The sequence below is a fragment of the Hyperolius riggenbachi genome, chromosome 2, assembly GCF_040937935.1.
Source record: "Hyperolius riggenbachi isolate aHypRig1 chromosome 2, aHypRig1.pri, whole genome shotgun sequence".
NCBI classification, from domain to species: Eukaryota; Metazoa; Chordata; class Amphibia; order Anura; family Hyperoliidae; genus Hyperolius; species Hyperolius riggenbachi.
In genome coordinates, this window is record NC_090647.1 from 202002127 (window position 1) to 202029483 (window position 27357).

Here is a 27357-nt window from a genome sequence, read left to right on the forward strand (position 1 = left end):
CCCAGTATAGGTTAGATAGGTAGCTGCCCCCCAGTGTAGGTTAGATTAGGTAGGTGCCCCCCAGTGTAGGTTAGATAGGTAGGTGCCCCCCAGCGTAGGTTAGATTAGCAGCTGCCCCCCAGCGTAGGTTAGATTAGGTAGGTGCCCCCAGAATAGGTTAGATAGGTAGATGCCCCCAATAATGGAGGGGGGAGCCGCAGGGAGGGCAGCCCGACCTCTCCCTCCCTCTCCTCTCCCGGGCGCCCTCCGTGCTCCCCCCTCAGATGCAGAGTTCGTGAGCAGCAGGGAAGCGCTGTTTACAACTCACCGGCTGCCTGGCTCCAAGCGCTGCTCTCTCGCCGCTGGTCTCCCCTCTCTGTATACATACTGATACACGCTGCTTCCGGCTACAGGAAGCAGCGTGTATCAGTATGTATACAGAGAGAGAGAGGAGACCAGCGGCGAGAGAGCAGCGCTTGGAGCCAGGCAGCCGGTGAGTTGTAAACAGCGCTTCCCTGCTGCTCACGAACTCTGCATCTGAGGGGGGAGCACGGAGGGCGCCCGGGAGAGGAGAGGGAGGGAGAGGTCGGGCTGCCCTCCCCGCGGCTCCGGCTCCCCCCTCCATTATAGCGCCCCCCTCCCAACAGCGCCCCGGGCGGCGGCACGCTCCGCACGGGGCAAGAAACGGGGCTGCCCACTACTCTAGACCAGTCATTTATTTCCAACCAGGGTTCCCTGGAACTCCAGGGTTCCTTGAGGACTTTGCAGGTGTTCCCTAACATTTTTGCCCTTCGAGGTGAGCTGTATCAGCTGGCAGGTTGAGAAAGTTTCAAAATTATGTCTCTCTCAATGTCCTCCCAATCATTTTCTGCCCATCCTGAATTCTAGCTTCCATACTTGTTCATCACTGGCACAATGGCCTTGACACAATGGGCTCAATTCTGGTAGTGTTTAGTAAATAATTACCTCATAGAATTAGGTTTACCTCATGAGGGAAATCAACTTTTGAATTCTGTTAGTTTAAGTAAAGTTTTACTTTAATTTTCTACTAAAATGTGTGGTATTTAGTAGTGAAATAACTCACACTTGAATTCTGAACTGAAATAAGGTACGTGTTTGCATGTCTTTTACCTCACATAATTAGACCTACCCCTACCACATGATAAATGCAGTGCTGTGACAGAATTGTGATATCTGTCACAGAGGCGGGACAAGGTCCTCCAGCACCCAAGGCTGAGACACCAAAGTGCGCCCCTCCATTCCTTCCACCCCAGCTGTCACACACTGATTGCTATTAGACTAAGAGGGCCACAGGGCCCACAACCTCCCCAACACCTTCATATCTAGTTATCTGGCTTGCAGTCACTGCTATATATCCCCTTTTCTTATTTCTTTCTGCTTCATACACAATTAGGAATGACAGCTGAATGAATTGTGTGCCCCCTCCTACACTGCGCCCTGAGGCTGGAGCCTCTCCAGCCTACGCCTCGGCCCTGATCTGTCACATAACATGGAGCCTTTTCAGCTTGTTCTGTGTTCAGGGCCCCCATATTTTGGGTGAAATAAGTAAAAGTGATCTGACCAAATAACCCCCCCCCCCCTCCCATTTTGTTTTGAAAAAGAAAAAGTGCCCCAAACCCTGTACAATCCATCTGCCGCACCCCCCCTCAACATTGCCATTCCCCTACCACAGCCTCTATTTTTTTAAAAATTAAGTAAAACTGCGACAAACACCGATTCCCCCCCCCCCCCCCCTTCCTCTGGTTAAAAGTGCTCAGAGGCCCTCCCCAACAGCCTCTAAAAATAAAAGTGCTGTACCCCCTCCTCCAGACCCCCAGCCTGTAAAGTAAAAGTACTCACACCCCCAGTCTCTAAAAGTGCTGACCCCTCCCCCAGCCTCTAAGAGTGCTCCGACCCCCCTCCCCCAGCCTCTAAAGGTAAATGAGCTGGATTTTATTTTTTATTTTTTTATAATGGATGCCTATAAAATCTACTTTTCATAGGTTGCTACATAATCAAATACACCTTCCCTCCTCAAAAAAAAAAAAAAAAAAAAAAAAAAAAGCATCTTCCAAAGACTATTCTAACTTATGGAAGACAATTAAAGACTATTACTTATTTGCTGCAGGCTTACCACTGAAATACCTCATGTTTTACCTATGCATTTACCACACGTTTTACCTCTTGTTTTACCTCATGTTCGGAAATGAAGAAAAATCTTTCAGAATTGACAAAAGAAGAGGAAAATACCTCATGAGGTATTTTACCTACAAAAAAATATTTACCTCACATAGCTACCAGAATTGAGCCCAATGGGCTCAATTCTGGTAGCGTTTAGTAAATAATTACCTCATGGAATTGGGTTTACCTCATGAGGGAAATCAACTTTTGAATTCTGGTAGTTTAAGTAAAGTTTTACCTCATGTAATTTCATGAGGTAATTCATGTGGTAATTTTCTACTAAAAATGTGTGGTATTTAGATGTGAAATACCTCACACTTGAATTCTGAAGTGAAATAAGGTGCGTGTTTGCATGTCTTTTACCTCACATAATTAGACCTACCCCTACCACATGATAAATGCAGTGCTGTGACATAATTGTGATATCTGTCACAGAACATGGAGCCTTTTCAGCTTGTTTTTTGTTCCAACCCCCCCACTCCCGACCGCCAGCCTCTAAAAGTGCTCCTACCTACCCCCCCCCCCCCCCCCCATCTCTAAAACAGTGCTGTCCAACTTTGCGGGCTCGGAGGGCCGTTTTTTTCCAGACCACATGGTGGAGGGCCGGCCGCCCTCCACCCCCACCCCAAGAAAAAAAAATAGCAGCAGTTTCACCACAAAATGCAATTAGAGTGATAGCAGATTCTCCAAGAAATGCAATCAGATTGGCAGCAGATATCCCCACAAATGCGATGAGATTGGCAGCAGATTTCCCCACAAATGCGACGAGATTGGCAGCAGATTTCCCCACATATGCAATCTTATTGGCAGATTTCCCCACAAATGTGACGAGATTGGCAGCAGATTTCCCCACAAATGCGACGAGATTGGCAGCAGATTTCCCCACAAATGCAATCTCATCGGCAGATTTCCCCACAAATGTGACGAGATTGGCAGCAGATTTCCCTACAAAGGTAGGTCCCCAGTTAGTGGGGGTCCCAGAGCTGAGGAGGGGGGCACAGCGGAGGAAGGGGGGAAATTGTACACAGAGCAGCGGGGAAGGGGGGGGGGGAGTCTCCCCCCTCACCTAGGGGCCCCCCCTTCTGCGCTCCCCCCACCCTCCAAAAGTGCAGCCAGCCAGCGGCAGCAGCGAGGAATCACTTACCGGCATGATCAGAGCAATAGCGCTGCGTGCCGCTGGGCTGGGCTTGTCTCCATCTCCTGCACTGATCAATCATGCTCTCGCAGTACTTCCTGCGAGAGCGTGATTGGTCAGTGCAGGAGACGGAGACCAGCCCAGCGGCACGCAGCGCTATTGCTCTGACATGCCGGTAAGTGATTCCTCGCTGCTGCCGCTGGCTGGCTGCACTTTTGGAGGGAGAGGGGGGGGGAGCGTGGAAGGCGGGGCCCCGAGGTGAGGGTGGGGGGGAGGCTTCCTCCCCTCCCTGCTGCTCTGTGCACAATTTCCCCCCTTCCTGCGCTGTGCCCCCCTCCTCAGCTCTGGGACCCTCAGGAGGCGGGCTGGCCGGGACTTCCAGCAGTCGCGAAAATACCTCACTGTTTTCCCCCTGCATGTCGGTAATTTAGCGACCATAAACAGCAGGTGGGAAAATGTACCAGAATTAAGCAAAGCAAAAAAAAAATAACGAGTGAGGAATTTTCCAGACTGCTGATTACTTCGCCTCGCACAGCTGCCAGAATTTAGCCCAATGACACATTAGATTGGTGATTAATAAAATGTGGCATGTAGGATGCCAGAACTAAGGATGTGGGTACAGCAGATGAAGAGGAAAGAGAGAAAACCAAAACACTGGGCAACTACAAAGCGGAATGCAATAATAGAGGGCATGAAATGGGTGCCATGTAAAAGAGAAACATGGAATATTACAATAGTAGAAATATTACAATAGTAGAAAGTGTTTAGCCTCACCCATTTTTAATGACCAATTCTACTATAAAATAAATGCCCTCTCCCTCCGTTATTGCAGAGGTTCCCTGAGATTCAAAAATTATTTGAAGGGTTCCTCCAGGGTAAAAAAGGTTGAGAAAGGCTACTCTAGATGGTACTCGCAAAGGCAGGAACCTCCTAGTGTTTCTTGTTTCTGCTGTACTTTGTCATATGAACATCCACATTGGTGAAATTGCAAACCACACATCAACCATGCATGCATTCTTATATGTATAATGCTGGATGTCCTGATTGTACAGTGTTATGCTATATAAAATGTAAGTGAAAACAGTCGCCAAGGTAACAGGGCCTTTTGCAGCGGAGAAACAGGGAATAGAAGTGCAACGGAGGAGCGGTAAGTCTATGCACCGCTCCACACATCTCTCTATAGCCTCCGTTTCATTCCATTGCTTCAGCTCAGGTATCCTTTAAAAGCTATAAAGTCGAGATTCCAAAACACAGTACAGCTCTTTATGAACAGGGTGTATTATTATTATTATGATTTTGTACACACTCCAAAGGTGCACTTGCAAGCAGTGGAAAAAAAGGTTTTCACCAGGCATTGCACTATATGGCTGCAGGCTGAACTGGCAGCGCAATGGTCAGTAATGAATAGGGAGTCAAGCAAGAGTGTGCATGAATTCCTATGCATTTTCACGTAGCTGATTACAACTCTTGTCCAGAAATCTATGTCAGTTGTTATAATTTAAGTAGGCCTCAGTTATCTGGACTGAGTTTTAGGTAAAAGGCTTGTTCGCAGAGTATACCTTTAAATAGAGTTTTTCGTGATGCAGGCAGAAGCATCTCAGTGGCTGCTTGAAGCAGATCATACAAGCAGATACTGAGAAGATGTTCCTAGTCCAAGGTCTTAGGCCTACACTGCCCCAGACAAATGGACTACGGGAACAATCAACATAGGCCATGTTTATAAAACATAACATTCCTGCAACTGGAGCAAGGGGGCTCATAAAATATTAAGTAAGTAGGTGTGTATCATGATATCACAAGGGAACTGAACCAATCATAGATGGTTCAGATGATGACACAGTTAACTCTTTCCTGGTCAGTATTAAAGGTCATGAGTTGCCAACTGAGGGCACTCTTGCTTTCTATCTACTGGCTAGAACCCTTTACTTATATATATTTATTTATGTCTCGTTGGTTTATCTTGTATGCTGTATATATTTAGTTTAGACGCAACTTAGTATAGAAAGAAGATAACCTGACTAACATTCAGGAGGAAGGTTAGTCAAGAGCTTGTAACGCAAATGGACTTAAAGAACGATTGCTTCGCTAAGATGTACCGACATATAGAGATGAGTATCTGTATATCTGTGTACTTAATAAACGCCATCAAACTTTGAAGACGCCTAAGAAAGTCTATCTCCTGCTTGCTGTGATGAGTCGTGTTTGCAACTCTTGCTGATGAGTTTGCTGGTGCCGGAGCAAAAGGTGATTTATAACATCAGTTTCTGATTCGGTTTATATCATGGATGCATGGTGGGGTGGGCAAGGTCACATCCCAAAAGAGAGTCACATTTACTGGCTTGTGCTAATTCTTTGGATTGCAGCCTTTATTCCTTTGGCTTAGTGGATCAGGCCTAAAAAGTGTACAGTGTAACATCACTGAAGGTTCTTGTTTACGTTTACACTTGGGACTTGATTCACAAAAAGCGTGATATCTCAGTTATCACGCCTAAAAACTCAGTTATCACGCCTAAAAGATTTGCACGTGCAAACTAGGGTGCGAAGTAGTTTGCACGTGCAAAGCTTTTAGGCATGATAACTCAGTTATCACCCTTTTGTGAATCAAGCCCTTGGTCTGAAAAAAGGGCAAGAAATGGGTTGAAAATGAAGAGCATACAGGGACATTAAACTTCAAGATGATATGGTGTAAAAATCTGACTAACAACCTGAGAAGATGCCTGATCTAGTGAAGACTTGAAAACATCCCAACACCGTTAGACAGTTTTCACATCTCAAGTATCGGCATTCCCATGGCTCTGATGGCAACAGGTGGTAATACAGATGTTTTTGTTGGCATAGTAATTAAAGAGGAACTTTATTGAATATAACATAATTAATAAACTTGCTTATTTTTTACAGTATTACACACATATATGTGTATATACTGTATATACTAAATTCTTTACTCAGTATTTGCCCATTGTAAAATCTTTCTTCACCCTGATTCACACTCTGAAATTTATCACAGGTGGTGACATCTTTAGTGCTGGCAGGTGATCATTGTGTATGTTTGTTTGCTGTGTGTATTACACGGGGCTTCCTCCAGCCCTTGGCAGCTTATGTGTCCCTCCCCGCAGCTGGTCTCCTGGGGTCCCCCCCATACAGGTGCATAAGAATAGACCCTGTAAAGGATGCAGCCGCAGGTGGGCCCAGAAGCCACAGGGGTGCCCCATCTTGAGAGACTGACAACTAAGTGCAAGGAAAGGATAAAAACTTTCTGCTCTGCACAATTATTTTAATGACTGCATCTGCTCAGCCACTGATAAGGAATCATGCAAAGTTTTGCAGACAAAAATTTGTAGACAGTCCCTATACAGTATTCAGCAGTGTCTTGTGTACAGCGCTTTTAACCCCAAACCTATCTACACCTCCCTAAGTGCTGTGTACTGTAGTGATGTTTGAGGAGTCTGGGCACGGAGAGAAAAAGCTTTCTTGCCTCTGCACAATTGTTCTAATGACTGCATCATCCACTGATAACAATACCGTACAAAGTTTTGTAGACAAATATTTGTAGACAGTCCCTATTCAGTGTGCAGCAGGCTTTTCTGTACTATGCCCTGCCCCCAGCCTCTCCACCCCGTCCCCAAGGGCTCTGTACTGTAGTGACGCTGGGGGAGTTTGTAGAGAAGTTTTGCTCCATCGGAGATGGACAGAGTGAGTGTAATACGCTGAGGCTGGGAGTACACTCATCTTGTGGGGGGAGGGGGTCCCATCCAAACTTTTGCATGGGGGGCCAGTGAGTTCTAGTTACGCCCCTGCCTCCATACCAGCTGCCGACCTGACCTGCGCAGAATTCTGCCATCAATGGGAGCGTGACCACGAGTGTCTCAGTGGCGCGCTCGCGCAAGTGAAGTGGCCGCCGACCTACATAAAAGTGGGTATCCTACCATAAATAATTTACTCTACTATTTGTGATGAGAGATATTCTCTTTAAAGGGACCCAGAGCAGAGCAAAAAAATAGAAATCTGAACTTACCTGGGCTTCCTTCAGCCCCCTGTAGCCTGTGAAGTCCCTTGGTGTCCTATGGGGACCCTCCATGCTCCCGCTAGCAGCTCTGCTAGGTGTACGACTTTGCTGAAGTTGTGTGCAACTGCGCATATGCGGCCCAACCGCGCGCTCGCCTCGATCACATGCCCATCACCGTGAGCATTCTGCACAAGCATGGTTCAGTCTTTTGAGAACGGCACTTGCGCAGAATGCTGATGGTGATGGGCGCATGATCGCAAAGTTGGGCACCTGATGGAGCCGCCAGCAGGAGTATGGAGGGAACCAGAGGATGCAGAGGCTCCTCGCAGGATACGGGGGACTGGAGAAAGCCACAGGCAAGTTCAGTTTTCTATTTTTATGCTCTGTTCAGGGTCCCCTTAAAGGAATACTTAAGTCAAAATAAAAAAATGATTTTTACTCACATGGGGCATCCCTCAGCCCCCTGAAGCTGTATGGTGCCCTCGCAGCCTGGCTCCGATCCCCCTGTCCCTGCCGGCGGCTACTGCCGGGTTCGGCGACAGCCGCCGACAGGCTGGGAACGCGAGTGATTCTCTGCGTTCCCAGCCGCTATATCACCCTCTATGCTGCTATAGCGTATACGCTATAGCAGCATAGAGGGTGATATAGCGGCTGGGAACTATGCTGCTATAGCGTATACGCTATAGCAGCATAGAGGGTGATATAGCGGCTGGGAACTATGCTGCTATAGCGTATACGCTATAGCAGCATAGAGGGTGATATAGCGGCTGGGAACGCGGAGAATCACTCGCGTTCCCAGCCTGTCGGCGGCTGTCGCCGAACCCGGAAGTGGCCGCCGGCGGGGACAGGGGGATCGGAGCCAGGCTGCGAGGGCACCATACAGCTTCAGGGGGCTGAGGGATGCCCCAGGTGAGTAAAAATCATTTTTTAATTTTGACTTAAGTATTCCTTTAAGCAGTAAAAAGATTACGTAATGGTTGCCAAGAAGTGCCCTCAAAAACAGTTATATCTTTGTGGTCTTTAAAAGAAATAGATTTTACATATTTGTAAGTGCAAGACTTGCTGAAAAGTCCACTTATCAATTCTTGACCTCTTTTTAGGTTGGAATTATTTATACAAATTGTATAGGACCGATCCACATTAGGCAGAATATTTCGTTTGTAATTTAAAAGCATGATTGTAAAGAACCAGTATTGGTTTTAGCAAGTATGTCTACAGCTTCGGCATCCACTCAACTCAGCATTCTGCTAAATGAATACATCAAGATGATATACATCAAGATGGCGCCGGGTGTGGACGCCACGGCCACAGGGCTCTGGTCTTTTTTCTTCTTTTTCTTTTAAATTTCTCCCACCTGCTCTCACCAACAGCCTCCATCCGCCTGAGGGAGATGCAGGGGTCACAGACGTGCACGCAGGCTAGCATCGGCTGTTCGGCCGCAATGCCGCCGAGGAACTGACCCCAGTGTGCGCTCTCATGGACTCTAGCACATGCCACATGGACCCCGTCCGCCGGGATCTGTGAGCGAGAAGGACGCGCGTGGACTCCACCGGCCCGATTTCTGCATTCTGGGCAGGCTGAGGAGGCGGGCCACTGCGCCAGTTGCCAGGAGACCAGGACACCGCATGAGGGGTGCACCGGGATCGCCAGATATCGGTGGCCGTCAGGGGGCCGTCCCCCTCCATTCGCCATCCGCTCACTGTGAGCCCATCTGCTGCTGCAGCCCCGCAGCCAGGCCATCCGTTCACCGCGCCACATCTCCGTCGGTGAGCTGCTCCCTCTCGGCACGCAGTCGCATCACGCGACTGCCAGGACACCAAAGGGCCGATCAGCTGAAGCGGCCACCGCCACCCACGTGGAGCGACCATGGGCCCAGGCACTACACTGCTTCGCCCTGCCTCTGTGTCGCACACCACCACTGCCTGGAAGCCACCTCGGGCACACTCAGGAGACCACAACAATCCAGGGGGCACATAGCTGCTGCCCTGATCAGCCTGGGCCTGATCGACCTGAACAGCTGCCGCAATCCACGTGGAGCAACCATCATCACTGGGCCTCCTCTGCCTGCAACCACCAGCATATGGACATCTTGGGACTGAATAACAGACTATACCAGGGGTGTTCAATCTGCAGCACAAAAAGGTCCCTGCCTCTCCTCTCGCTTTTGGCTCTCTCTCTCTGGTTCCGCTTTTTCTCTTAGCTGTCCCTTCTCTCTCTATCTCTCCCCTTCTCTATCCACTCTCTACCAGGACACTCTGCTGTCCGCCTCCATCAGTTTCCTCTCTACTTTTTCGTGGACATTCGGAGCACCTGTCTTGTTGGAGCGTGTCGCTGTGTAGCGTCCAGTGCCGAAAATGGCAGCGCTCAGATCAGCTCTCAGGCTGCTCCTCCAGTCCCACTCTTTTCTGTTCCTGCTATCAGTGTACGTTTTGCTCTGTTTGTATTACGTTAATCTGTACGTGTATGCTGTAATGTTCTCTGATTTTGCTTTCTATTTTTGCTTTATTGTTTATACGTTTGTACCATGCTTACCTGTACACGACGCTCTACTTAATTGTACGCACAAGCTGTAATGTTGTCCTATGTGTGCTTGTCCCATGTCTATGTATGTACATGCTTAACCGTGCTATTTTCTTGTTTTTCATCAACGACCCTGTATGCGCCAAAACCAATTCCGGGTACAACCCACCGGTTGTACTTGGCGGAAATAAATTCTGATTATGATTCTTCTGAATAGGCTATTTTACACATGCCAGTACCCTGATATTACTGAGGCAGACTGTTTGTCTTTTCAGTGCAGTTTGTTAGTGTATATAAAGAAGTTCTTGAGCAATGTCATCCAAACTGACCTCTGTTGTAGTTAAGGTTATGACCCCATTTTCTCTTACTTGTCACTACACTTGACCTTATTCCTAACTGCTGTTCTGACCTTTAGTCTCTTTGGCCTGTTCCTGATTCAGTCCGTGTCATTCTTCAGCTTGTTGTTTTTCCTGGTTATGGCTGTAACTGTGTTGCAGTTCCTGCTACATGTCAGTGGTTATCAGTGAACTCAACTGAGGGTCACATTCTGGGTTTTGGCCCAGCAATACCAAGATTGTGGCAAACACCAGCTGAGCAAGGCCAGGAAAACAGTCTAGACCAATACTGGCTCAGCAATATTGATTGGCATGGATTAATAGGGCTGTATGGTAGGATAAGAGTTTCACAAAGTACTTAGTTAAAGTGGATCCGAGATAAACTTTTACTCATTGCCTAATTGTGTTCCTTTCATATAGTTTATAGGGCATTCCTCAAGCCAAATACTTTTTTTGTTTTGTTTTAATACTCTCATTCCCTATAAACTAAACAAGCCTCACCCACAGCTTCTCCAGAGTGCCTTGCTACTCAGTCCCAGGTAGCAAGGGCTTATGGGAGCTCAGTCTGGGCAGGAGGAGGACGAGGTTATTAGCCAGAGATTTCAGAGGCAGAGGGGAGAATGGAGGAGGAGAGGGGAGATTTTCACAGGCTGAGGGCTGGAGATGCTATCAGCTTCCCTGTGTGTAATGTGACAAACAGAACATGGCTGCCCTCGTATCATAGGAATAAATAATCATAAACTGTTGAAGCTGTTTGCAGCTAGATTTGCAGTGTAAACAATCTAAACTTTAGATAAGATATATAGACAAGTTACTTGTTATAGTTAGTTTTTCATCTCAGATCGGCTTTAAAGGAGTCATCAGGCAAAATATTACAAAATGAGTGCTACTTACTGGGGGCTTCCTCCAGCTCCAAGCTCCCAGGACGTCCCTCGCCGCAGCTCTGCAGCCAGCCGTTTGCCGGAGATCCGACCCAGTCCCCGGCGATGACGTCAGAGTGACCTCGAGGTCGCTCTGTGCCAATCACCGCCATGTGGGCCGAAGCGGGCTGCGCAGGCGCAGAACTACTGCACGTGTGCAGTCCGCTCCGGCCCAAGTGGCGGTGATTGACAGCGCCGCTCGCGCATGCGCAGTACAGAGCGACTCCGAGGTCGCTCTGACATCATCACCGGGGACTGGGTCAGAGCTCCGGTGAACAGCTAGCTGCAGAGCTGCGGCGAGGGACGTCATGGGAGCTTGGAGCTGGAGGAAGCCCCCGGTAAGTAGCACTCATTTTTTATGATTTTGCCTGATGACTCCTTTAAGTTATGGTGAACTAGAACCACCAGGATTTTCTAAGGGACTAAAAAGGATCCTAAGTACCCATTTACTAAAAATAAAATTCTATGCGCATTTTGTGTATGTTAACATTCAATACTCTTAAAAAAAGTAAAGAGGACCAGCACTTGCCAATTCTTAAAAAGCAGAATATTTATTCACAAAAAAGAGTGAATAAAAATAGCCATGACATCCGGACTCCCAGAATGTAACTATAGCTCTTGGTAGTGAGTATAGCTCTTAGCTGCATACAATGGCATGAGGACTTCCTCCAGAATAGGTTACGGTTCCATTGCAGCCCAATTCTAGTCACAACGGACTGTCGCCGTTTCGAATGCATAAACCGCTCTTTGTCAAGTCAAAGCATGTCACTATTGCCTGCCTAAACCCTATTTATACCCCTCCCCCCTAAGCTATAGCCAATCGCTACAGAGGTGGACCTGATGGGGAACTGGAAGCAAACTCCAAAACATCCAATCACATACCTGGATAGACAAATTTGAAAAGCCGTTAACTGGGAGTGTGTAAAACGTCATGTCTACCAATCACACTCCAAAACGTCATATTCATGCGTAAAAACGGTCGCATTAGACGCGTCAAAAAAAGTCGTATAATTATCACGCAAGACGCATTAGCGTCATGCGTACAAATTTACGCATCACTTACACTAGATTGTGTGAAGGAGGATGTCCACAAACTGGAGGCCGAAGTAAAACTTGGGAGACGTCATGGCTATAAGAACAATCTCTCACAGACAGAGAAACTGGCTCTACAATCCCTGCAGTCCGCCGATGAGATAATTATCAAATCGGCGGACAAGGGGGGAGCTCTAGTTGTGATGGACTAGTCCTTCTACTTGGAGAGTGTGCAGTGCCTCTTGGTGATCCACTCCCAAGGATTGAAAGAATAATAGGGAGATTAGTACAGGAAGCAACTCTAAAGGAAATTATCGATAAGGGCCTGGCAAAGTTCTTGATAAAAAAACATCCTATCACACCGGTGTTTTACACCTTACCTAAAATTCATAAAAATTTACAGAATACCCTGGGGAGACCTATCGTCTCCGGGGTGGATTCTGTGTTATCCCCTCTGGCCATCTTTCTTGATGCTGTTCTTCAACCGTATTTACAGATTCAGGCCTCGTATGTGAGAGATATGGGCATGATTCTGGAATTATTGAAGTCTCAACCTTACCCTGAAGGAGATTTCCTTATGGTCACCATGGATGTGGAGAGTTTGTACACCTCCATTCCCCACCAGGAGGGAATGGAGGTAATACAACATGTCTTTGACACCCGTTCTGATTTTGATAAACAGCAATGTGATTTCCTTATGTCTCTCTTACAGGTAGTGCTGACGATGAATTATTTTCTTTTTGGTGATGTCTTTTACGAGCAGGTCTGGGGGATGGCGATCGGCTCGAACATGACCCCATGCTATGCGAACCTCTTTATGGAAGCATATGAAGAGGCGTTCATTTATACGCATCCATTGTTTCATGCACATGCGAGGATGTGGGTAAGATATATTGATGATGTTTTTCTTTTGTGGGTGGGGCCACGTTCGAGCCTTGTTGCCTTTATCCTGGACCTGCACGGAAGGTATCTTTTTATTAAGTTGACGTCACACGTCAGCAGTACCTGTATTGATTTTTTGGATGTCAGTGTCAAGTGTGGAGAAGGAAGGTTTGTCACCGACCTTTTTAGAAAATTAACGGATAGAAATTCCACTCTACACTTTGACTCCTTTCATCCATTATCTCTAAAAAGTGCAATTCCTAGATCTCAAATACTTAGAGTTGAGAGAATAGTTTCTGACCCAACCACATGTGATTTACGGGTAGAGGAATTAAGAGACAGATTTAGGGTGAGAGGTTACCCGGAAGGGGTCTTAAAAGTAAGGGATGGGCGCCAGAGGGGTGGGAAGAAGAGAAGAGAAAATAGTGGTAGGATTCCGTTTATCTCAAGGTTTAGCACAATTTCAAATCAGGTTAAGGGTATTATACAGCAAAGATGGTCCATTCTGAGGGAGGGACTTCCGAGGGTTCCTGAATTTAGGGACCCTCCTTTGTTCTCCTTCAGATGGGCACCCTCACTTAGGGACAAGTTAGTAAGGTCAGATTTGGGTCCTTGAGTTGACAATGTAGGCACGAGAAGGAGGGGAACTTTCCCCTGTAGGGATTGTGTCCAGTGCGGAAATGTTTTGGGTGGTGACTCTGTCCGACACCCTCTGAGTGGAAGAAATTTCCCACTGAAAGGTTTTTTTTGACCGCAACTCTAAATTTGTAGTATATTGCATAAAGTGCCCATGTGGGCTATTATATGTGGGCCAAACCACTCAGAGGGTGAAAGATAGGATCTCTGCCCACAAATCCGCGATTAGAAAAAAACGAATGGAACAGGCAGTTTCTGCCCATTTTACTGAAAGGTCACATGGGGAGGCATCATTACGCTTCCAAGTATTATAGCAGATTCATAGACAGGGGCGTTCCTAGGGTCCTTGGAGATCGGTGGCACCTGGGGGCACTAGGTGGGGGCTATGTGCGCGGAGCGGCAAAAATGGGCGTGGTCATGCAGTGAGTGGGCGTGGCCATGGGTGGGGCCAATCGTACATTAGATTAGGACAGTGGTGACAAACTTTTTGGAGGCCCAAACTGCAAGCCATAAGTCACTTATCTATCGCAAAGTGGCAACAGCAATTTAAACTAAATACTATACAAACGTTTTAACACATACATGAACATTATGGAAAATCCAAGTTGAAAAACTGAAAAGATAAACAATTTCATCCATCCTACTCCTGAAAAATTATATTCTTTTTTTAGAACCTCCCAGTTTTATTTTCTGTTTTAAAATGCTAAAAAAGTAGGTTTAATGCTATTGTCTCATATGATGATGATCAGGGGCGTCTGTGCCATTAGGCAACTATAAATTTTTGCCTATAGCGCAGTTGGTGGCAGTGGGCGCTCCTCTGTGGGTCAGTGTTTATTTATTTATTTTTTTTTCCTTCTGCATTCAGCCAGCCAGGTCGGCGCCGGCTGTGACAGGCAGCTCAGCCTGTGCCCGGGCGCCGCCTACTGGTCCGCCCCCTTCCTCGAGTCTTCTCCATTCAGAGCCTCCGAGTCCGAGCAGTTGCAAGCCTGCACGCACGTTAGTTTATATGTGCTGTGCAGACAGTGCGTGCTGGATGCCGCCTACTGGTCCGACTCCGCCCCCTCTCCCCGCCGCCCCCTCTCCTTCTCAGACTGTGCTGATTGCTGAGCGTGCGATCGCAGCACGCTGATTTATTTACACACTCGGCGCCGCCCCTAACTCCGCCCCCCGCCTGGCTGTCACACGTGGGTAGAAGTCTAGAAGAAGTGACGCACCAGGGCGGCTGGCTGCTACATGCAGAGGCGACACCGGCTCACAGAGTCACAGTGAGTGCCCTCTGCTCTGCCTCTGCTGCTCGCAGCTATTGATCATTTTTTTATGCCCCCCTGGCTGGCCCTGATTACCCCCCCCCCCCCCACGCTCACCCATATATCCCTTTACAGGCGGTCAGTGGCTCCTCTCTGGGTTAATGGATTAAATAATATAGGCATTGGCATATAGCATCATGCCTGCTGCGTGTGGGTTTGGGCAGTCTCAGAGTCAGAGGGAAGGAGACATACATGCTGCACAGTGCACAGAGTGTGCGCACACAGTCTGCAGAGGGGAGACAGACCCTCATAGTGAGTGGCGACTGGCGTGCCCCCCCTAATATTATATGCCCCCCTCTCCCCTGGCTGGCCCTGAGATTTCGGGGGGGGGGGGGGGGGGCGCCACAGGTTTTCTTGCCTGGAGTGACAAAGTTGCTAGAAACACCCCTGATGATGATTCAGCTTTTCCCATAGTCTCGCAGTTAGCAATCATGTGACCCCCAACAAGACAAATTCAGCAATCATGAGGCCCCTATCAAGACAAATTCAGAAATCATGAGGCCCCCAACAAGACAAATTCAGCAATCATGAGGCCCCCAACATGGCAAAGTCAGCAATCGTGAGGCCCCCAACAAGACAAATTCAGCAATCATGAGGCCCCCAACAAATCATGAGGCACCCAACAAGACAAATTCAGCAATCTTGAGGCCCTCAACAAGACAAATTCAGCAATCATGAGGCCCCCAACAAAACAAATTCAGCAGTCATGAGGCACATAAATAGACAGCATTTCACATAAATAGGCAGAATGCCCCCTTAATATGGTAGACACCTCTCACCTGGCTTCTGAATTCTCCTCTACTGGCTGCTGTACCTGGCAATACTGTTTTTGGCTGGATTGGGGATGATGTGTGAGCTGAAAGGCCTGGCAGTGATGCTGTGGCCTGGCTGGCGGTGATGCTGTGGCCGATGTTGTGGCTGGGTTGGCTGGCAGTGATGCTGGGCTGTGCTTGGCTGGTTGAAGTAAATGCTGGCCTGACTGGTGGTGATGCTGTGGCCTTTTTGATAGTGACTCTGGGCTGGTTGGCTGGTGGTGATGCTGGGCTGGCTGGCCTGGATAGTTTAGGTAGCGACAGGTGCCCCCTAGTTAAGGTAGCGCCAGGAGTACCCCAGTTTAGGTAGTGACAGGAGCCCCCCAGTTCAGTTAGTGACAGGGGCCCCCCAGTGTAGGCAGTTACAGGAGCCCCCAGTTTAGTTAGTGACAGGCACCCCCCAGTTAGGTAGTGACAGGCACCCCCCAGTTAGGTAGTGAGTGACAGGGTCCCCCAGTTGGGTAGTGAGTGACAGCAGGGACCCCCAGTTGGGTAGTGAGTAACAGCAGGGACCCCAGTTAGATAGTGAGTGACAGCAGGGACCCCCGTTAGGCAGTGAGTGACAGCAGGGACCCCCGTTAGGTAGTGAGTGAGTGACAGGGACCCCCGTTAGGTAGTGAGTGACAGGCGCGCTCCCCACCCCACCTACCTTGCCGCGTCAGACCTCAGGATCAGCGGGCGACCCGACCAGATAGAGCGGGCGCTGGGCACAAATATGCGGAAGTGATGTCCACTAGGTCCTAGCGCCCGCTCTATCTGGTCGCCCGGCGCCCGCTCTATCTGGTCGCCCGGCGCTGATCGAGGTCTGAATGGCAGCGGGGACAGCGGAGCGGCGCAGGACAGAGCGGGGCAGCGGTGGCCGGGAGATCAGTGGCACCCCAGGACAGATTGGGGGCACGGGCCCCCCCAAAATAGGGCTAGCGACGCCCCTGTTCATAGACCAAGGAGAGGTGGAGATCGTTTAAAATTACTCCTTAAGGGCTGGTTCAGACGGACGCTTGCGGAGCGTTTACCGCAAGCGTTCGGACCGTCGCGGTAAACGCTCCCATTCAAGTGAATGAGAGCGTTTACACCAAGCTTTTGCGCGCTTTTACCCGAACGCGGCGTTCGGGTCCCGATTTTCGCGAGCGTTCGGGCTGCCCCTGGAAGCAACATGTAGCTTCCAGGGAGCGGCCAACCGCGACGGCTAATGTTCCCCTACGGGAAAAAAAAACCGCAACAGCATCACGACGCGACCGAAGGCTACTGAAAGCCTGACCGCTCAGCCGCCGCAACGCCCCCAGACGCGACGCTACGCAGACGTCCGTCTGAACCAGCCCTAAGGCCGAAGCATGGTGGATCAGACAATTGGGGACTTTACATCCCCGGGGTCTAAAATGGGAATATGACCTGTTACCTGTAATCTGACTTTATTGATTAATGTAAAGGTTGATCGCCACATTGCAGCCCATTCCATATTTTTTCACTATTTTTGTCATTTTGTTTTTAATTAACCCCTTTATCCCTCTTTTTATAAAGTGTTTTCATTAAAAATTCTTTTTTAGGATGATAGGATGGGAGTACTCCACATCTGGTGAACAATACCTGGATATTCTATTCTACTTTGCTGTCCCTCAAATGAAACCTAAATGCGGCGGTATGTATGGATGTCCAGGATTTTTAGGACCCATGTGTCTATTGGTATTTGATGAGAGCTAATGGCAAAGCAGAATTGTATTTTTGAGGTGCATTCTCTTATGTGGCCACTAGATGGCATTGAATTTATCCATGCGTACATATGTGTAAGTGATGCGTAAATTTGTGCGCATGACGCTAATGCGTCTTGCGTGATAATTATGGGACGTTTTGGGTTTTTTTTTTACGCGTCTAATGCGACCGTTTTTATGCATGAATATGACGTTTTGGAGTGTGATTGGTAGACATGACGTTTTACACACTCCCAATTAACGGCTTTTCAAATTTGTCTATCCAGGTATGTGATTGGATGTTTTGGAGTTTGCTTCCAGTTCCCCATCAGGTCCACCTCTGTTGCGATTGGCTATAGCTTAGGGGGGAGGGGTATAAATAGGGTTTAGGCAGGCAATAGTAACATGCTTTCAATCGACAAAGAGCGGTTTATCCGTTTAAAACGGCGACAGTTCGTTGTGACTAGAATTGGGCTGCAATGGAGGCGTAACCTATTCTGGAGGAAGTCCTCATGCCATTGTATGCAGCTAAGAGCTATACTTACTACCAAGAGCTATAGTTACATTCTGGGAGTCCGGATGTCATGGCTATTTTTATTCACTCTTTTTTGTGAATAAATATTCTGCTTTTTAAGAATTGGCAAGTGCTGTTCCTCTTTACTTTTTTGCTTGCATCAAGTCTGTATCAGCCACACAGGCTAGACCTGGCACAGCCGTTGAAGCAAGATAGGTGTGCTGTCCAAGAAGTACGAAACATTCAATACTCTTATTATAGTGAGTGCCCTATCATTACACAATGTTAGAGAGGGTGCTAGGAAGTGCAGTGAGTTAAGGTGACCATTAACAATATTAACAATACCCTTTACTTAATTTTAAAGGATACGTCCAAGGTAACTAAAAAAAAAAATGCACTTACCTGGGGCTTCCTCCAGCCCCTGGCAGCCGTCCTGTGCCCTCGCTGCAGCTCCGGTGGCTCCCGGTCTTTTCCGGTGCAGATGTCGACCTCGCCAGGGTGGCTTCCAGGTCGGCTTCTTCTGCGCTCCAGCGTGCGGATCACGTTGTTGCGCTGATGTCATCTGGACTGTACTGCGCAGGCGTGCGAAAGAAGCCGACCTGGCGAGGTCGGCATCTGCACCGGAGGAGACCATGTGCCACCGGAACTGCAGCGAGGGCACAGGACACCTGCCAGGGGCTGGAGGAAGCCCCAGGTAAGTGGAGTTTTCTTTTTTAGTTACCTTGATCGTATCCTTTAAGGCCTATATGCAGTTTGCTTATTACATTTTTTTTTTCTCAAAAACATGAACTCAGTGCACTTTTGGGGAGAACATTAATCCACATAGGACTTAGTAGTCTTGAATATTACTCCACTCTTCTAACTAACCATAAACAAGAATGGTATTAATGGATACAGGCACACAGTCCAACACCAAAATTGCAGTTTAAAGGATACATCAACAAACTGGAAAAAAAAATAGTTTCACTCAGGCTTCTTCCAGTCCCTAGAAATCTGTTAGGTCCCATGGCACAGTTCTGCTGTGCACCAGGCCTCTGCTCTACCCTCTGTAAGATCGCGGCCTGCGACCTCTCATAATCGCTCTCCTGTTGCTGGGATTGCCTTGCACTTGCGCAATTCAATCCTCTGCACAAGCGCAGGGCGCGCGATCATGACCTGCCCATGGCCAGAAAATCCCAACCTGGCCACGGGTCGCAATCTCATGGAGGGGAGAGCGAAACCCTGGCGCAGAGCGGAACTGCGCCATTGGACCTAACACACGTCTAGAGGCTGGAAGAAACTCCAGGTGAGTGAAACATTTTTTTACTGTTTGCCAGATGTATCCTTTAAGCATCATTGCACTCAAATGCGATGGCTATAAAATTATCTGTTGGCTAAATCAACCACTTTTTTTTATTTGTTGGCTGAATAAACCACTGCTTTTTTATATCTCTTGGTACAATAATACCATGTTAAATCTTCCCTGATGTATTTCCAGAATCTGCATCTTTTTCCCAAGAGAAGAGTAAATTATCTCTGCTGCAATGTGAGGAATGACAGTGTCCCTAATGCAGTACTGATTTTCAATTTTTTGTTACAAATAAAGCCAGAAAAACTCTTATAGAGGCCATGATCTTTTAAAAGTTTCATACTTACTGATGGCCACACTGTAGCACCAAACAGGTCTGTGGATTCCACTATTTTTATCTCATGGTCCACATATTTGAAACCTTCCCAAGCTACACAAGTGAGGTAAGGTGGTACAAAACGACGCTCCAGGATTTTGGGCACTAAATGCTCATCTTTGATGTCATTATCTGCAAATCATTTAAGAAGGTGTGAAAGATTTATAGATCTGCTACATATTCTTTTTCATACAGACTAAAGTTCTTGTAATTTGTTTAGACATACAGTACGCGGTTAAAGGGGAACTGAAGAGCGAGGTATATGGAGGCTGTCATGTTTATTTCCTTTTAGACAATACCAGTTGCCTGGCAGCCCTGCTGATCCTCTGCCTCTAATACTATTAGCCATAGCCCCTGAACAAGCATGCAGCAGATCAGGTGTTTCAGTGGTTCAGACTTATAAGTCTGATCTGACAAGACTAGCTGCATGCTTGTTTCTGGTTTTAATCAGATACTACTGCAGAGAAATAGACCAGCAGGGCTGCCAGGCAACTGGTATTGATTAAAAGGAAATAAACATGACAGCCTCCATATACCTCTCTCTTCAGTTCCCCTTTAAGCAGCAGGGAATGCCATACTATCCAAGGAAAAAAATGAAAAGTAGGGGAGAATATTTTGATAATTCATTTTTTTTTTAAAGTATCAAAATATGAATTGGTTCTTAATCGTATTGGAAAGAACACATAGACCATAACATTTAAAATCACTAAAAACATATGCTCTCCTGTGCCAGCATGAAAAAAGTCAATATAAATGCATTCAATGCTATCTAATAAAGTGCTATATGTTTACAAAAAACTGTGCAATATCATTATGTAGACCACAAACCACATGAATTTTCAGGATTTCTTCTTGATAAAGTGGGGTTGTGGTTGTGGAACCTGTGGAACAGTCCATTCTGGCATCCTAACTGCTACCTACCCCTCTCCAGCTCCAGCACCTGGTGCCCTCTTGTCCTACTTGGGTGATGTTTACACTTCTCACTGCCTCACACTGTCCCCAGCATCTTATGCAATTTACTCCTTGATCCATTGATCCATTTGACTAGTAATTTGTGTCATGTGATTTATGGTTTACGTAATGATATTGCACAGGTTTTTTTTGTAAATAGCACATTTTTGCATTTATTGGATAGCACTGAATTGTCTCTAGAACTTGGGTTCTGACAACACAGTGTGTTCTTATCTGAACACACCAGTGTGTCACAAATAGGTAGTGGTACGAGATAATTAAGATTATTGATGCATTTATATTGACTTATTTCATGCTGACACCGGAGAGCATATGTTTGTAGTGATTTTAAATGTTATGGTCTATGTGTTCTTTCCAATACAATAACAAATGAATAAATATTTTAATACTTTTTTAAACCAATGGAATGGTGCTTTATATATGGGTGACCTCTTCGCCCCTACTTTTCAAATGTGTCTAATACACTCATAGCACACCCCCTTCGGTTGAGTGAGGTTACATCCCCCCTCCCCCTTTCCTTATATACAAGGAAAAAAAAGACACACACATACATATATAAGTAGAAAAATATTTGTTCTACTTACATAACATATGTATGGTACTGCACGGGCAGCATGGTGGCGTAGTGGATAGCGCTCTTGCCCTGCAATGCTGGGTCCCTGGTTCGAATCCCAGCCAGGTCAACATCTGCAAGGAGTTTGTATGTTCTCCCCGTGTCTGCGTGGGTTTCCACTGGGTACTCCGGTTTCCTCCCACATCCCAAAAACATACAGCTAAGTTAATTGGCTTCCCCCTAAGCATACATAGACATAGGACTATGGTAGGGATTAGATTTTGAGCTCTTCAGAGTGACAGTTAAGTGGCAAGACAATATACTCTGTACAGCGCTGTGGAAGATGTCGGCGCTATATAAATACTAAATAATAATAATAACATAATAATTGTAGTGTCCACAATTTTATTTCAGTGAATTGTATATAGTAAATATATGAGTGTTCTCGTACTTCTGCATTTGCATCCCCATGTGACTACCGGTATATAGTATGTGTGGCGCATGTGTGACATCACACACACGCCCCCACATGCTATAATGCCGGTAACCACACGGGGGATGCAAATGTGGAAGTACGAGAACACTCAGCGCAGATGACGGCAAGTAAAACATACCTGCAACGGGGGAGACATATAACATTAGTGGGACAGCGTCCGGGGTGGTGAGGTAGTGTGACAGCATCACAAGGTTGATTCCCACAATATTTCATGCTAAAATCGATTGAGAATCGGCCTGTGATTTATGGGGGCCAACAGATCTCTCTCCAATCAGATTCGATCAGAGAGAGATCTGTCTCTTGGTTGATCGGCCGCCAAATTTTCTAGATGTATGGCTCCCTTAAAACTAATATTTCCTATTAACTCTCATTAGGCACATTCTTTTCAATACCAATCACATTCTGCATAGTTTTGATAAAAAAAATGTAAATGAATTTTGATCTTACCTTCTCCCTCAGTCATTGTGATGAAGACACGATCAACTGTTTGGTTAACTTTTTTAATCATGATTGCTGTAGGAAAGCAAAACGATTATTATGTTTATTCTTAAAGTAGCTCAATAAAATACATTTAATAGTAGTGTCTGTAAAACTTCTTAATCCAACCTAAATTATTTCACGGTACCTATCCATTCAGCAGAAAAATGCACAGAATGAAGCCTCAAAACTCTGACCAGTGTGACCTGGACTCATTCCACTTTACAGACACACACCACGGGGTTTATTCACTAACAATAGTGCTGCCAAACAGCGCGAGAAAATTACTGTTATGAGCGCTTGTAGAGCAGCGCAACTTACTTTTTACTCCGAGCACGCTAGGCGTGCTAGTGGCAGCATAGCGTGCATAATAAGCACAGTCAGAGGAGCAGGCGCTGAGCACACGCTATGCTGTGGCAGTGTAACATAGGGAGTGCTGGTAACTTATGCCTGCTCCTTGCCAATAACTGGCAAAGGACCTTGCATAAACGCTGCCTGCCCTGATCTCGGCCTGTCTGACCACGCATCGGTATTGTGATTATAATTTCGTCTGGATTGCCTCAGCCCATAGGCCTCAGGTGACTATTCAAATATACTGTGTCTGCATTACCTTTCTGTGTTTGGTGAATGCTATATGCCAGGTTGTATGCCACATCTACCTGCAGGGTTGTGTAGTTTATTGTTAGGTAGGAGTGTACGCAGGTGTTAGGGCTGGGTTATAGGTCAGTCATATGAGCATACAGTCTGACCTATAGCAACAGCCAGACAAGCCTGACAGTAACTTGCACTATACGCACAACTTATACGTGCATTACTGGCTCCGCATTAGTCAGCAAGAAATGCACATTGGTTATCATTCATAAAGCATTTCCGCATGCGGAAATGCTTAAAACAGCTGACTTTACCGAACACTCGAAAAGTATTGCATTCATAAAGGCTCTTTCCGCATGAAAAAATGACACTACCGAGCAGAGTGATAAAGCACCGCCTTGTGCAGTGATTATCGGAACAAATGTAACAAAATGTAAATTCATAAAGAATACCGCAAGCAGTATGAGGTCGGGAAGTACCGCTCCCTCTGATGATCTGATACCAATGTAAAGTGAACGGAGACACAGACCTCATAGGCAGCTGCAGTAGAGCGGAACACGGACAAATGTATCAACTCGGCTGCTTCCTGTGCTTCCGCAAGCCTACCGCCAGCCTAGTTTGGGAATCTCCGCACTGCTATCGCAACTGGATACATTTTTATGAATTCTCACCCAGAAGTCTAAAATACCGGCAGCGGTGTTTTCCCGCATTGATTCTCCTTACCAACAGCTCCTTTATGAATGATAGCCATTGTATCTGTAAAATATATGTTGTGTTTTATAATGTGTTACGCTATTTATGTAACCCCCATTAAGCATTACTGTATGTGTGCTTTCTGTGTAAGTAAGTATACTGCATTTTTCTGAATACAACCCAAACTACCTACCTATTGCACACTATATCAGAACAGCATTATACAATATCTGGGACACATGACATGAGTAGTTTTAGGAGAGTAGAATCTATTGGTACTTGGATAATGCTTTGACATTTGGTGATCATCATCAACACAAGCAGTCAGCCTGGCAAAAGGCTAACAACCTCTGACATCATTGACAGAATATTTTGCAACTTAACAGCAGTTTTCTTTTAGACCAGTCATTCATACATTGTCAGCTGTTGCATGTTGATTAATGTTATATCTACAACTCATTAACCATTAGAAGCATGACATTTTGAATCAGGATGATACCATTTATTGCCTAACTTAGAGGTAAACAAAAAGTAAGCTTTCAGCTAATAAGCCTTTGTCTGTCTTCTTCTTCAGCAACCAAATCTGAAGATGGCTTATTAACCGAAAGCTTACTTTTTGTTTACCTTTAAGCTAGCCAATAAATGGTATCATCCTGATTCAAAACGTCTTGCTTTTACTGGTGGCTAACCCATACAACACTCTACTGCTTCTATCAACCATTAGATAAATGTAACTAAAATGTTAAATCAGTAAGTCATTGCTAAATATTGTTTTGCCTTGTTTGTACACTGCTTCTAAACATCACTAAATGCAGATTAGTTCAGTATTGCCTCGTGAGGTTAATGCGGTTTTTAATGAAATAAAAATTAACCAAAGCATTAAACAACCCATAAATAACTAATAGGAAAAAAATATGATTAGTTTCCAATAATTAATAATTCAAACTTCTACTTTATTAATAGATGATTAGAAATTCAAACTTCTACTTTATTAATAGATGAGATAAACGTTGCCAGCCAAAGTTGCCAGATTGCGTTGAAGTGTACCGAGTGTACTAAAATCCAGGGATATTGAAAATCGATCAAACAGCAGGGCTGCACTGTTTAATGCCATGCAACACTATGGGCCATCAATCTACTTCTCCTGCTCCACCCCTGATCAACCAAGTTTTCCATCCTGCCCAATCGATATGTTTGATCGATTTTTGGTCAAAATTGACTAAGGGCCTGTACACACTGCTGCGCTTTTAAAATCGCATGCGTTTTTTAATCGCAAGGTCTTTTGAAAAATCATGAAAATCGTGAAGACCTGTACACATTGGTGCGATGCGATTTTTCTATTTTCATAAAGGCTTTGCGATTTTAAAAAAGGAGTGCAAGTGCAGCAGTGTGTACAGGCCCTAAAGGTTGATTAATCTGACATTTTTGTGTAATTGATTCCTAGCAGATTTGATCAGAGTGTTCCAATCTGCCAAGAAGTGAAAAGGAAAATCAATAAGTGTATGAGCATTGTAAGAGTTCTTGACCACCTGGGTAAGGTTTGTTTCAGTTATGAAGCCACACCTCTCTGTCTCTTGTGCTTTATAAGAGAGAGAAGGGAGAGAAACTGGCAATTACCCTCTCATCAATTACAAGAGACACATGAAAGTAGGGTGACGTCTTGCTTCCCTGCAGAGTGCTGAGGCTCCCTTGATGATCAGAGCAGAAAAAAGAAACCCACCCATTAGAGTAGCAGGAAAAAAGGGCACCGCCTGAGGGTGAACGAAAAGGGCGCCGCCATAGACTTTAATGCAATTATCGTTAATACGGCAAAAAAAGCAGAAAAAAGGGCGCTGCGTTACATATCGTTAACAACATTAGAACATAACAGTTTGTGAAGTATGTTATCGTTTTAGAAGCTTGCAATGGTATATTTTTTTTCATATTATTTTGTTTGTTTGTTATCAAAGATATTATCATTTCTATGTGGAAAAAGGTGTTTCTGCAGAGGGAGTGGTTAGGGTTAGGCACCAACAGGGGGAGTGGTTAGGGTTAGGCACCACCAGGGCGACGGTTAGTTTTAGGCACCACCAGGGGGGTGGTTAATGTTAGGAACCACTGGGGAGGTAGGGTTAGGCACCACTGGGGGGGGGGGTTAGGGTTAGGCACCACCGGGGGTGGTTAGGGTTAGGCATCACCGGGGGTGATTAGGGTTAGGCATCACCAGGGGTGGTTAGGGTTAGGCACCACTGGGGGTGGTTAGGGTTAGGCACCACCAAGGGGGAGTTCTGTGTGAGAGTAGGATTGGGTTAAGCTGTATTGCTGAAGTACCGATTTTTAACGTTAATATCTTTTTGCTATTATTTCCAGTCTGTTTTAACAACAGTATTTATCGTTAACAAAGTTTGACAACGATGTTTATCATTATCAGATTTCGTTATCCACTAGCGCCATTTCATTATCCAGCCGGTCCCTTTTTTCATGCACGCATGCTTAGTTACAATTATGAGTTGCATAAGGTGGGAGAAAAGTGAGAATTTTGACAATTCCTACAATTATATTTTAAAAAGCTATAACCAAGCATTCCGCCTTTTCCACTTATGTAAAAAGGAACCTGCAATTTCTTGCAGGAAGAGCCACTAATAATTGTCCTGGAGCTGATAAAACATTTAAAGGACCACTAAATTACTCTGTAAATTTTAAAATGCATACATATAAATGTGCATTTCACCCTGCGTAAAATGAACTGTAAACTACTATTTTCCTACGTTGCTTTCAGATCTGTCAAGTTTTGTACTCTTCATGGGGGATTCTCAGTTATTTTGTTATTTACAAAAGCACTTACTGAACTGCAGTTGCAACTGGCCCAACTGGCAAAATAGTGTGCAAATGGGTAGGAAAGCTGACTGACATCTTAGTTACAGACAGTCTGGACACAAAGGAGAAACGTTTGCAATTCATAACTTTAAAAGCACACAAAAATGTAAAATGTATAAAATACGGTTGTAGTTTTATTCACTTTCCAATTCTATATAGCTTCATGGAGTTATGCTTTATAAACATCATACACATATGATAGAAATGTTTTTACATTCTGTATATGAACAAAATTAAACATAATGCAAATGCTTAATAGCAATTTACGCCTTTATTCAACAAGTTGTAAGGATCCATTCTGTACTGTATTAATATCACAGCATTAAGTGCACTTTTGCTTTAAGATATTAGTTTTATTTGACATTTGCATCAGCTATTTATTCTCTGTGACATGACGTACCCACTTGACGACTTCCATACAGAGTTATGCATATTAGTGTTTTCATGCTGGGTCATATAGCCATATAATAGGACACTTTACCTTGCACTTGGCACACAAAGCCAAGGGGATGTCAGGGCAATCCATACATTCCTTGATGAAAGACTTTTTGGATGTTGGCCTTACAAGTTTTCTCCAGAGACCGTTCACTGTAAGTCAGACAGTGCTAGTGTCACACTGATGTTTCCCCTACAAGGACAAGGCTAATGAATGGCGACAGCTGCACCCTGGACACAAACTGGAACATCCTATCTGAACATTCCTGAAAAGGCTGAGGATGAAGTTCTGCTGAAGACAGCTCATTCTGACCAGAGCTCCGGGTGTGGGGGGAAGAAAAGACTGGCACTACACAAGACTCTGTACTCTTCTGTATTATACCTTTGCTTTTCCATGGTCCACACAGGTTATGATTGTAAATTCATAACATTAAATTTCACTCAGTCTCTCCTAAAAAGTTATATAGTACAGCAAAGAAATTCAAATACATAAAAAAACTGAAAGAACTGTTAAAACATCTGAATTTGTTAATGCCCAGCTAAACCCAAAACTGAATAAGGCAAATATTCTCATTGTATGACACATTGATAGGGCTGCTCTCCTTGTGAAAAATCACTGGCTCTTGAATTATAAAGGGGTAAAAAAGATATACTGTATATACTGTCTCATGCTTTA

The 27357-nt window shown here is 45.6% G+C and overlaps 1 protein-coding gene across 1 annotated transcript in view; it reads right to left on the reverse strand.

Annotated features, from left to right (window-relative positions):
* LOC137544201 (protein-lysine methyltransferase METTL21E-like) overlaps positions 1 to 26879 on the reverse strand; it is a 41131-nt gene extending 14252 nt beyond the window's left edge. The window contains exons 1-3 of the mRNA XM_068265256.1: positions 26728 to 26879; positions 22077 to 22142; positions 19580 to 19740 (exon numbers count right to left, since the gene is read on the reverse strand). Coding sequence (XP_068121357.1) covers positions 19580 to 19740; positions 22077 to 22137 — 222 coding nt within the window. The 5' untranslated portion in view covers positions 22138 to 22142; positions 26728 to 26879. The remainder of the gene's footprint in view (positions 1 to 19579; positions 19741 to 22076; positions 22143 to 26727) is intronic.
* Between the last annotated feature and the right edge of the window lie 478 nt (positions 26880 to 27357).